This window comes from Talpa europaea, assembly GCF_964194135.1.
Source record: "Talpa europaea genome assembly, chromosome: 6".
NCBI classification, from domain to species: Eukaryota; Metazoa; Chordata; class Mammalia; order Eulipotyphla; family Talpidae; genus Talpa; species Talpa europaea.
The window spans coordinates 61,626,061-61,639,495 of NC_140072.1; the positions used below are offsets into that span (position 1 = coordinate 61,626,061).

The 13,435-nt window shown below is 41.4% G+C and overlaps 1 protein-coding gene across 2 annotated transcripts in view; it reads right to left on the minus strand.

Moving 5' to 3' along the window:
- ACTR2 (actin related protein 2) overlaps positions 1-4,289 on the minus strand; it is a gene marked incomplete at its 3' end in the record, with an annotated part of 34,927 nt that extends 30,638 nt beyond the window's left edge. For both annotated transcript variants that reach the window (XM_084235477.1, XM_084235478.1), the window contains exon 1: positions 4,164-4,289. In XM_084235477.1, coding sequence (XP_084091603.1) covers positions 4,164-4,211 — 48 coding nt within the window. In that variant the 5' untranslated portion in view covers positions 4,212-4,289. The remainder of the gene's footprint in view (positions 1-4,163) is intronic.
- Positions 4,290-13,435: the final 9,146 nt, after the last annotated feature.

Here is a 13,435-nt window from a genome sequence, read left to right on the forward strand (position 1 = left end):
TATGAAGCAATATGCAGCCTCTGCAGCACGAGTTCGATTCCCGGCTGGCCAGGGAGCAACCCACATGGTGCAGCAGACTAAGACTCTTCTGTATTGCCCGTTGCTCCCCTCAGCAGTGTATTTCAGCCAGTCTGCCTGTTCTGTTCCCCACTCTGTCTCTGGTAAATCCTCTCACCCCCCACACCTCTGGCCTGTACCCCAGCTCTTGTATGCATAAATAAATAAATCTTTAAAAAAAAGAAAAAAAAGCACTAAATGAATGATTGCAAAAAAGAAACAAGTTTGTAAGGCTCATTTACAGCATATTAAATATAAACAAATGATTTAATTAAGTGAAAAATCGTAACAGAGTTTGAGGTAGGAGGACAAGCCTGGGATGGGGCATAAATCAAGCCCTGGTGCAGAGAAGAAGCTGCTACCCTTGACATGGGGCATAAATCAAGCCCTGGTGCCAGGAAGAAACTGCTACCCTTGACATGTTTCCCCTCATTGTGAGACACACATGTGTATGCAGACGTACGGTACCAAATCTGTACATAATCACATCACTCAATGTTTTCTGGTTATAATTGTTCAGTTGGGTAATTTGTATCTCAAAATTCTTGTTTGAATATATTTTAAGAGGCAAAATATTTGCCAAATACCCAAGGCTGAGAGACTCCCTGAAACGATAAAACAATTGCAAATCTATTTCTGTGCTTCATAAAAAAGGGGAAATTTGGAAATTCAAATTAAAGGTATCAATAGCTTATTAATGAAATTATTTATTCTGCTTAATCAGTAACTTATTGGAAGCAGATGCTACCTCCTAATGTAGAGATAGCATTTCTACAGGGTATTAGATATTCAATCAAAGTGGAAATAACCATACCATTTCACATTATTTCAAATATGAATGTATTAAGAATTAAAATAGGAATTAAAATAATGTAATTTTCAAAAACATGAAATAGACAAATGGCATTTCTTTTCTTAAAAGGTCAGTATTTAAAAAGGTCTAAACCATATGATATGATAAAATACAAAAAAAAAACCTACCTCTTTTCTGAACTACTTATTTGGCATCATATTAATCCTCAAAATTCCTCCTCCTTCCCCCAATAATTTTAAGCATGGTAACTTAGCTCTCACTGTGTGCAATAAGGCTGTGTTTAAGAAATAGATTTTACCATATATAGTTCCTCTGCATAGCACTGTGGTTTAAACTGGTTTCCTTACTTCCCACTGAGTCATCAAATGGTAAGAACATGAACAGTAAATGTTCTTTCAAGAAAAAAATGAAGAAGTCCATCCACATTTGCTCCAAAATTACCTTTCTCCCCTCAAATAAACAACTGGATTTACAAAGCCTTGTTTAATCAGTATTTTTCCTTTGTTAATTTTTATCTGAAGGCACTGATGGATGATTTGTTGAGGATTATTATCCTCCTAAACCACCAAAGTACTGTTTATTCCAAAGCATTATGCAGGGTGAAACCAAATTTGTTTTTGGTTTATTTCTATTTTAAACACTCCTAAATTCAACATATAAATTAGCACAAGTCTGATGAAGCAGGTCACAATCAATCATAAATGTAAATTATAAATTAAAGTATAATTATTCTAGCACTATGAGGTTTTTTTTTAGCAGACTATAAAAACTATTTGAACAGTTATGAATGTGTGTGCATAAATTATTGGAATCAAACCGTTTTCCTCCTCTAGATCACCCTCATAAGTCACTAATCCAGATGGGGACTGGTGGGGAAGAGGGACCAACATCTGGCATGTTATAAGAACTACAGTATTCTAATATTTAGGGCCTGTCAGAGGGGCTAGGAAAAAACAATTCTTCAAATAACGTAGTATTTTAAAACCTAAGACATGGAAGAGGCAAGGTACTTTAGTGTGACAACTATTCCCGCAAGTCTTTAGAAACTAAATTTCAGTATTTTCTTTAATACTTAATTGCAGAGGAATCGTTATACCACAGGTATCTAAATAAAATCAAGATTACTATGGCACAATAAGAAATAGAATATAGAACCTGAATAGTCCTAATTCTCTAATTTTAGAAATATAACAATATTCCTTATCATATTGTTGTATGAGATCTGTTTCCTCATTTACAATCAATCCTATCTGTAGAAGTCTGGGATAAAACTTAAAAAATGGAAAAGAAACACCAAATACATTTTTATTTCAATTTATTACAGTTCTCTTATTTGTCATAGTAACTTTTCTTTTGTCTTAATAAACAAGATTCTTAAATTATGCCATAGATATAAGATTAATCAGTAATCAAACAACTTTCTAATAATGCTAAACTAATGAAATAGAAATATAAAAATGACCTTATAGTTAATAATCTCATTCTAATTATCAAAAAAACCCTCATATATACCTCAAATATGGGATTCATTGCCCTTCAAAGAGGAAGAATCCACTAAAATATAATACAGTGCAATTTCTAAAGCAACTACTTGACATATTCACCAAATATTTTAAATTCAATTTTTAAAGCTTTAAATTTATCTAGAGATCATTGTGAGACTACAGTGGGAATCAAGCTAATATTTTTTAAAGTAGCTTTTATCGAGCTTTCATTGTAAAATACATATTTATATTTAATTTAGTTGAAAGATCATTTAACAATGTTTTGCTTAAAAATTTTTTCCCCAGTAACTCAGAAGAGTGAGAAAGACGTTTCCACCTCCTACTTTTATCTCTTGATCATTTATCCCTATGATCATTCTTATGTATCCCTCCAACACTTTCATACATAGATACCTTTGTGGACATGTAAGTACCTCTATTAAAGAAACACATAAATGGGTTCATTCTAAACATTTTTTTAACTTAATAAATCTCTGACATGCCTCCATACTGATGGATATGCTGCCTTTAAAAAAAAAGTATTCCATTTTGTATGGCTGTTCCACTATACGATAACAATCTTCTTACTCTTGTCTGTTTTCAATTAAGTTCAAATAAAAGGAGTGTAATTATTGCTTGTAAAAATCTGTAACGAATTCAATCAAGAGCAATATTACAGCAGTGAATATGCACCCTTTTTTTCCCTCAACAATCTAGTTTCCAAATTGTACTAAAGATCGAATAAAACCTATTTTAATTCATATGTCACATGGAAGGAAGAGGAGAAAAATCACAAAATACTGCAACTCCAAAACGGTTAGACATCTTTGTCATGGATGGGGAAAAGACCAGTACAGAACTCATCCAGATAAGTAACATTTCTGTCTCCTTATTTGCTGGCTTTGTAATTCAAGATATTTTTCCAAAAAATAGTGAGGAAGGGGAACATTTGAAAGTAACAACTTCCAAACAATTTCTCAATCAGTGTTTCAGTCAAATTTTTACAATTATTTGCACTAGACTTTTAAAGATTAACATTATCTGTATTCTACACCTAAAGAAAAAAAAAAAGAAGCGGGGGGGGGGGGGAGAAACCAAAACTAATTAACTTCCCCTTAAAGTCAGTGAAATTAACACTTGGGCCTAAGGGGCCCTACACCTCCCAAGATCATCCCATGAACACCCTGGTCTCTGCGGGGCTGCATCAGGGCCAAATTCCCAGCATGCAGAATAAAAAGGGATGAACTGCTGGTCTGGACTCCCCTTCTCTAAAGAAAAGGAAAAAGAACCTGAAACACCGAGAAAGGGGTGAGGCTCATTACATGACAGCACTTCCCTTTTTTTTTTTTTTTTTTTCTTTAAGCCCGCTTCCTGCCTCCGATTCGGATCTCCAGCCACACAGGAAGAGGAAGGCCTCGCTGGTTTCTCCTTTCTCACACAGCGCGGCCCGGGGCGCGGAGCCCTCCTCGAGCGCACACCCCGGGCTTCAAGCCCTCCGGGCACTTCAGCCAAATCGTCCCCGCCCGGGCGCGCAGCCGGCCCGAGCCGAGCAGCAGGTGGGATTCCCGTCCACACGGCCTCGCCCGCGGCCCAGACCCCCGAGGCCCGCGGGGGGAAGGCTCGGGACACTCGGGCCGGGTCAGCGCGCTCCCCGCGCCCCCCGCGCTCCCCGCGCCCCCAGCGCCCGCCGCCCCGACGGCCCAGGGGCCCCGAGGCGCCGCGCCGAGGGCCGGTACCGCGGGCCCGCGCTCCCCCGGCACATCCCGGCCGGGCCCCGAGGCCGCCGCGGCCCCCCTCCGGCCGCTTACCCCGGTGCCGTTGTCACACACCACCACCTTCCTGCCCTGGCTGTCCATCGTCCGCGCGGAAAGGAGTCGCCGCCGCCACCGAGCAACCTAGAGCCGCCGCCGCCGCCCGGCCCCGTCCTGTTCCGCCTCCTCCCTCTGCGCGGCCCCGCCCACGGCCCAACTTTCAGCCCCGACCGGAAGTCCCCCCACGCCGCCCTTCATTTAACTGACAGCCTGTGCGGAAAGGGTGGGGACTAGCGGGAGGAAGCCGTGACTGGCAGCGGTAAGCTCCAATAAGAAGCGGAGAAGCCCCAAGGCCCCGCCCGCAGGCCGATTCGCTTCGTGGTCACGGTCGCTCCCACCCGGGTTCTTCCTCTCTGTGTCTCGTTCCTGTGGCTTCTCGAGCGTTAGTGGCAGCCCACCTGGCTTGTGCTGAGGCCTTTTCCCCGAGGTGTGGAAGGACTGCGGGAGTGGAAGGCTCGGGAAGACACGGGCCAGGTCAGCCCACGTCCGCGGAGGCGGAAAGCGCTGCCCCGCGCCCCCCGCCCCGACGGCCCAGGGGCTCAGAGGCGCCGGCAGGGGGTGACACCCGCTGCGGCGAGGCGGCTGTGCAAAGTGGCGGCGAAGTCAGCCGGGAGGGCGGGGCGCAGAGCCGGCCGTCCCTGCTGACCCCACCATTGAACATAGCAGACGTAGAATTGTGCTCAACACACACACGCAAGATTTGAAAACATGCGTTTATGCTGATTGCTCTCGAGGCAGCCTGACACTCTCCCTCTTAGCCCCGGGGGCCCTCGGTCAAGCGAGTGAGCGTTCGGGTGCCTGCATGTCCACGCTCGTCGGTCACCCCATCTGTAGCAGCAACCCCTGGACCTATCTGAACCCAGTCGCAGATTGAAACCAGGCAACCCCAGTTTCAAATCTGGTTCTGCTACTCAAGTGTTTTGTGATTTGGACATGCCCTTGTATGTGCATGGAGCTAACCTGTACTTTTGTGGGTTGTGAGAATATGGAATTCTGTGCACAGAGTAAGCATTCCATAATAGCAACTATTAATTCCATATTTTAAAAAGTGCGGTTCTACCTATAATGCCCTTACCTGTTTTCTTTTTTTTAATTAATTAATTTATTTATACAAGCACTGGGTACAGTCAGAAACACGGGAGGATGAGAGAATTCACCAGAGCCAGAGTGGGGAACAGGACAGGCAGAAGGACCGAAGTACACTGCTGAGGGCAGCAGCAGGCATCAGGAGAGGTCTGCGCGCCATGTGGGACCCTCCTCCGGTGACCGGGGAGCAGCCGGGGATGGAACTAGCGGTACAGAGGCTGCGGGCAGCTTCACAACCCAGCACTCAACAGCTGCGCCACCGGGGAGGCCCACCTGTTTTCTTTTTAATCATTTGGGAGACTTCTATTAGATCTCTAAGACCCATCTTGACACATCTATGCTGATAAATTTCAACATACGCTTTACTCTTTTTGCTAGTAACTTTAGTATGGGTATATGAATACATTATTTTGTTTTGGGCCTAAGGGGTCCTACACCTTCCAAGATCATCCAATGGAACATCCTGGAATGCTATTAACAGTCAATAAATATTGGGTAAATTTAAAATTCATTAAAATTCATCTAGGAAAAAAGCCATCATTTTTGAGAACTGAGAACTATAATTGTACCTTTTCCATGGCTGTACATTTACAATGACTTGAATGAAACTTGGATCCACTCCAGCTAATATTGGTTGAGAATTGTACACAAAAAAAAAGTTATAGTAGGAAAAGGTGGAAACCATTCAAATGTCTATCAGTTTGTGAATGAGTAATCTAAACTATATGGTGTATCTATGTAATGGAATAGTATTTGGCAATAAAAAAGTAAAAACATGCCAGAAAATGGATGAACCTAAAAAAATAATATACAAGGTGCAACGGACTACATAATGCATGATACCATTTATATGAAATTCTAGATAATTAAAATATTTAGATATCGAAAGGAGATCAGCGATTGCAGGGGCTGGGAACCAGGTTTGGCTGCAAGTAGGCAAGAGAGAACTTCATGGGGTGATGGAAATCTAAAACTAGATTTTACTGATCATTGCACAATTGTATAAATTTACTAAAAATAAACTGTACATTTGAGATACATAATTACACCTTGTAATGTCAACAAAGTTTAAAAAAATTAAGTTACCTACCCTAACACACCTAACTATGATGTGTCAGAACTGAGATAAATCATAAGTGTGTCTGACTCCAAAGCCTGAGTTTCTACCCTAAGGATCTGTTATAAAAACTGGAAGCATGAGTTAGCATTGCACATGACTTTCCTGAGGGATTCTGCATTTCATTTGAACCTGATATAACTTCTGTTCTTGAATGGAAATAGGTGAGTATGTTTTTATGGTTACAGATTAATACAATGGCTGTTAAAATGGACCCATACACATAGGTATGTACTGTACTTGAGAAGGAAAACTGTCTACTGGTAATTGAAAACAAAAAAGAACTCATCTCTGAATTTAAAGCTAAGAATGATCTCAGATTCTCCTTAAAATATGTAGCTATTTATAACTGCAGTTTAAGTTATTAAGTATAAATTCTGCTGCACCATATGTGCGAGTTAGCTCCCTGGCCAGGATTGAACTCAAGTTGCTGTGGCTGGTGATAGCTTGGCAGTGCTGAGACTTTAACCCCTGTGCCAACAGGGAGGCCCTAAAGGAATAATTCTTAAAAAAAAAAAAAAAAAGTTATCAAGTAAAGAGATGTGTACTTAACACAGAGAAGTATCCATTTAAGCTCTTCTAAGTTATTTTCATTTATGCTGCTAAGATTCATGCTTATATTAATAGTGTTAAATCAAGTTGGTTGGAAGCAAATAATTCAGTTGGGAAGTTTTTCAGATGCAGTGTCATTTAACTACTAATTTCTTCAGCAGGCCCATCCTAGGGCAATTGCTTACAAAACCATGATATGTAGTCATATATTAAAATATTAGTAATGATTCAGTGTCATCTAACTCTCAGTTCATATTCGTACTTCACCAGTTGTCCTTAAAGCATTTATAACTGTTCACAAGGGACTATGGTGGTGGGAATTTTTTAGGGACTACACCTGAGAGGAGAAAGCATACATTGTACAAAATTACCAATGATGTAAAATATATATAAATTAATTAACTAAAATTAAAAGAAAAAAGTGTTTATAGCTGTTTTTCCCCAAATTGACATTCAACCAGGAGTCATATAGTGGCTTTGTTGCTGTGTCTTTAATCTCTTTATCTAGATGTCTTTCAACTAATTGTGACATTGCCTTTTTAATATATACTCCCCAAAATGCGTCCTCTAAAATGTTAAGCATTGACTTTTTGAAGAGGTCAGGTCATTTTGGCTTCTTGAAATGTGCCATGTTCTGGACTTCTCTGATTGTTTTCTCATGGTTAATTAAATTTTTGTGACATTTGTAAGTAACATTATTGTCACATATTAGAGTGCTACAGACAGGGTGTGCTATCTGGATATTATTTGCTAAAATTAACCTTGTATTCTCATCAAATCAATTGAAGATCTTGTAATTCTGCAAACATTGCTTTTGTCCTGATTTGATCTGGCCAAAAAAAGTACAATTGTTCTGCCAAAAATAAATAAAAGTAAGGATCTGCGATTTGGGATCTCTGCTTGAGAAAGGGAGTAAATATAATGAAAATTAATGAATTTACTATCCAATTTCCTGGCTTTGTTTAGTCTCTTGCTTCCTTTTAGATTCTCTGATGTAGAAGTACATCTTAGCAATGGAAGAAAATAATTCTAAAGAATTTTTGTGTGTTTCAAAATTTAATAGCTTTAAATTATGTTTTAATGTATTAATCAGTAGTAATCTACTTGATTACTATTTTTCATTTTTATTGGGAAAATTTTCAAACACACCAGTATAGTAAATGAACCCAAGAGCCGTCTTGCATCATGCCACTAACTTCAGTAGCCACCCTTTTTTTTTGCTGTTCTTATTTCATCTATTTCCCTCTACAATTTTGTTGTTGACCTTGTTTGCTGGAGCATTTGAAGGCAAATCTCGAGGGAGCATCATGCACTTTCTCCTTTAAATAACTGAGAATGTTTCTCACATAAAAACTTCAAAAACATAATTGTAATGCCATTACAGTTAATGAAATTAATAAATTCTTATCTTCTAATACTCTGTCCATGTTCAATTTTCCTTTTAGAGTTGATTTTTCAAATCAGGATCTAAGCAAATTCCACACATTGCATTTGGTTGACATGTCTCTTAAGATTATTTTAGTCTATCACTCTTCTCTCTCTTTTTTTTTTTATAGAGGCATGTTTTATTTATTTATTTGTTTGTTTGTTTTGTTTATACATGCACTGGGTATAGTCAGAAGCGCGGGAGGGTGAGAGAATTCAGCAGAGCCAGAGCGGGGAGCAGAGCAGGTAGAAGGACCGAAGTACACTGCTGAGGGGAGCAGCGGGCGGCAGGAGAGGTCTGCGCGCCATGTGGGACCCTCCTCTGGTGGCCGGGGAGCAGCCGGGGATCGAATCAGCGCCGCAGAGGCCGCGGGCAGCTTCGCAACCCAGCGCTCAACCGCTGTGCCACCGGGGAGGCCCTCTCTCTCCTTATTACATTTTTTTTAGTGAAGAAACTTTCATTTAACTTCTAGAATGTCCCACATTCCAGATTTGACCGATTTTATCACTGCAGTATTGTATTGTTTTTTTGTTCTTCTAGTTTCTGCATTATCTGGAAACTACTAGTTAAAGCTAGAAATCTGATTAGACTTAGGTTTTAAATTTGCCAAAATTATTTTTGTATCACAGTTGAAGGAACCTAACATCTGGGTGTCTCATATTTAAAAATATTAAGATTATTCATTGAATTTTTGGTGTAACTGGACAATCTACAGAGTTCCCCAGAGTTCATTTAACAGTTTTAGCAGCCATCAATGATTGTTGCTGATTCGACCAGAGAACAATCAAGTACAGCTTGTCTGACCTAGAATTTGTTTCTAAATCAGGTTTTGACCTAATTACTGTAATTGCTTTCAACTAGAAAAATTATAGTTTTGAAACTAGGTTAGTTAAATTATTTTTAAAGTAGAAAAATAAATCCCATAGGTACTTAATGTATATAAGCTATGGTTTTAGTTGTACTATTCCTCAAACGGTTAATCTCTCTTCCCCACTTTACCATATACAAAAATTAACTTGAAATGGATCAAAGATGTAAATTTAAGAGGTAAAAACTATAAATGATTTGGAATAATAGGTCCCTTAATGAAATGTCATCTAATAGTCAAATTCTGAGAGCAATAGCAGCCTCAGGCAACAACATCAGTGAATGAATCTCACAAATGTAATATTGAGCAAAAGAAATGAATGCCAAAATATACATTGTAATGATTGCATTTATATAAATTCAAAAATAGGCAAAATTTATTTCTGTTGTTAGAAGCTAGGTAATATTTTCCTTTGGTTGGAGAGGTAGGGTTGAGGTAGGTAGTTCTTAGAAGAAAACATAGGGACTAAATCTTCATATCCTTGGATTAGGCAATGGTTTCTTAGAAATAATGCAAAAAGAAACATCATTTGAACTTCATCAAAATTAAAAACATTTGTGCTACAAAAGACACCATTAAGTGAGTGAAGACAATTTTTATATTAGGAAAAAATATCTTCCAATTTCATATCTGATACAAGACATGTAATCTATAAAGAACTCTTCTAAAAATTAATATACGGGGCCTCCCCTGGTGGCGCAGCGAGGTTGCCCACAGCCTCTGCAGCGCCGGTTCGTTCCCAGGCCGCTGGTGAGGGTCCCACCAAAATAAATAAATAAATAAAAATTAATATACGGCATTCCTGATGGCGCAAAGGGTTAAATCTTAGCACTGTGAAGCTATCTGCAGCCACTGCAGCAGGTAGCTTCCTCGCCAGGGAGCTACCCACATGGTGCAGCAGACCTCTCCTAACACTGCTCTCCTCAGCAGTGTTTTCCAGTCAATCTTCCTGTTCTGTTCCCCACTCTGTCTCAGGTGAATCTTCTCACCCGTCTGCCCCCTGCCCCCTGCACCTCTGGCCTGTACCCCAGTTCTTCTATGTAAGAATAACTAAAATCTTAAAAAAAAAATGGCTATTAGCAAAAAGACAGATAATCAGTGCTATATGGATGTGGAGAAATTGCTGGAATGTTGAAATGATGCAATTGCTTTAAAAAGCTATCTGGAAATCTTCAAAAGGTTAATCTTCAAAAGTTACCATATGACTCAGCTATTCCACTCTTGGTTAAATATCAGAGAAACTAAAACAAGTCCATATAAAAAGTTAAACATAAGTGTTCATAGCTGTATTATTCCTAACAGCCCAAATGTGGAAACAACAGAAACAACTGATGAGTTGATAAACAAAATGTGGAATATACAGTCAATGGGTTATTGTTTATCCATAAAAAGAAATGTAGCACTGCTACAAGGTTCTATAAGGAAGAAAAATGTTATGCTTAGTGAAAGAAAACAATCACAAAAGGCCACATAAAGTATGATTCCTTTTATATGAATTATCTAGAACAGGAAAATCTACAGAGACCGAAGACAGCGTTGTGGTTGTCTATGACTGGTTTGGCGGGATGTGGAGGAGGAGCAGAGAAATGGAGCATGATTGCTAATGGGTATGGAGCTTCTCTTTGGGGGTAATGAAATGTTCTAAATTAATTGATGATTGTAGCAAAATTCTACTTTCATTTGTATGCTGTAAATAACCAAATTATGTGGCATGTGTATTATATCTCAACACTATTTGTTTTAGCTTTCACAATAAAACTTATTAAAGCAGTTCTCTCAGAGACAAATTCTATACTGTTAATGGTGGACTAGAACTGGAATTCACTGATTGTACCTGTGGTGGCAGGATGGGCACAGGGCAGGTTCTCTAATCCAAGCAGACCAGGTAAAGGAGAGTCCTGGAGCCCTCGGTGGCTTTCTCAGGCTTTTATTGAGCTTTTACATGTAGTGCAGCAACCAGGTACACGGCACACAGGGGTGGGGAGGGAGGCAGGAGGCCTCCAAGCCCCCTGGCCAGTCTTTACTCTGGGTTTCTCCCTCTCTCTCTTCTGGCATCTTTCTCCCCTTAGCTCTCCTGCTTCTGCTTCTCTTGGTGACTGTCTCAATACTGAGCCCACAGAAGTAAACACCATAACTTGTAATAATGTAACGAATGTAGGTACCCACCAGGCAGGATAATCCTAATGGCAGGAGGGCAGAAAAGTCTGCAAATGATTTAAGCTACAATCCACCCCCTCAGGGTTTTCTGCTATGCAGTCTACATATACCTTATATACAATTTTCCCTTAAACGTAAACACTGCAGCCATGGCCCACAAAAGAAAATACAACTGAATAATACAACAGAACACAAGTCCAGGCAGGGCACCAACCTAGTGGCAAAAGACAATTACTGGCACCAGCAGATGATCCATCACTTCTGCTGCTGAAGGCACTGCTCATGCGAGGGAGGGGAACCACTCAGGTCTGCTGTCACACACCAGGAGCTGTCAGGCTTCCTGGCCTTCTCTGGCTGTGGTCTCAGACACAAGCCACACACTGCATCCACCCCCAGGATGCACTCACTCTTGGATTGGTGATTTTGTACCTTGGAGGTAATCGCCCAATCCTCAGGGTTCTGTCTGCAGTCGCTCCAACACTCGGCTTTCATAGCCACCAATGCAACACGCAGGCCCCTGCACTCAGGCAAACCCATTGCACAGGCACATGGGTCAGGGATCAGTGGATACAAGCTCCACATGCGGCCTCTCTTGGGTCCTCTCTTTGGCTGTGGGCTCCACCACAAGCCACGTTCTCCACCCGTCCCCCAAGGACAGGTTCTTAAGCTCCTCACCCTAACTCGACAATGAATAGGACATCACCCACTGGTGATTTTAAGAGACTCACTGGCCTTCTTCAGCATACTTAGGCTGCTTAACAGCTGCTCAGGGCTTCCCAATCTCAGCACCGGCTTTTGCCTTATCTATGTTGGCTTTTTCTTCTGCCTGGCTGCAGAGAACTTGGTAAGGGCTTCCTCCCTCAGCCTCTTGGACTCTTCTCATACCTGCCCCTTCCTCTACTCTGGCCATTGCCTCTCTGGGCTGTGGTCCTAGGATTGCTGGGCAGGACACAGGCTGCTTTTAAACACTGTGGCCCACTGGCCACCTCCAGATTCCCATCTCCTGGGATGTACAAACAATGCCATCCTCCCCTAGGGTTCCCAAAACAGAACATTACCCTGCCAAATTTCCTCCACCTGCTGGCGGGGTTGTCAGTCCAACTCCATCCGTTGTTCCTTGTGTCAGCACTGGCGAGCTCCGAATCGTGGTCCTTTCTTTTCCAACGATTCTGCTGCCTCAGGGGTTGTGGGCTGGTCCTCACAGGCCATATCCTCCTCCACTTGAGGTCTCTCTCGTCCCCCAGCTTCCAGTTCCTTATCCACCTCCTGTGCTCCTGCAGCATCTTTAGCTCTTCCTGCAGCTCCTAGACCTTGGTCATCTCCTGTGCTGCCATGGCACATCCAGCACCGTCAGGGGCAAACAAAGTCTGCTACTCCTCAATCCCTCCTGATGTCTTCAGAGGGCTCCATACCTGTCTGCTCCGAATTATCTTGCCAACTTATGCCAATTGTGGGGGCAGGATAGGCACACAGCAGGTTTTCTCCGATCCGGCAGACAGGTAAAGGAGAGTCCTGGAGCCCTCGGTGGCTTTCTCAGGCTTTTATTGAGCTTTTACATGTAGTGCAGCAACCAGGTACATGGCACACAGGGGTACCCGGGGGGCCAGGAGGCACTGGTCTCCAAGCCCCTGGCAAGTCTTCACTCTGGGCTTCTCTCTCTCTTCTGGCATTCTTTCTCCCCTTGTCTTCTGTTCTCTCTCCTGCCTTTGCTTCTCTTGGGGAATATCTCAATACTGAGCCATGGCCCACAGACGTAAACAACACAGCTTACAACTGTGTAACAACTGCAGGGCAATCCTAACCAAAGAAGGGCAGAAAAGCCCGAACAATCATTTACCCTACAGTACCCATACTTCCTAATAACCCAAAAGTTATTCTTCCTACCAAATGCGCTAATTATATAACTAAACAAACTCCAGGTCTTAAATGCTGAGTCTCTTTTAACCAAATAAAGCTGAGATTTATAGCATGCCGGCATACATACATACATACATACATACATACATGCATATACACACACACATACACATTAGCATTCTTTCTAAATTAGTTGCAGAGATGTT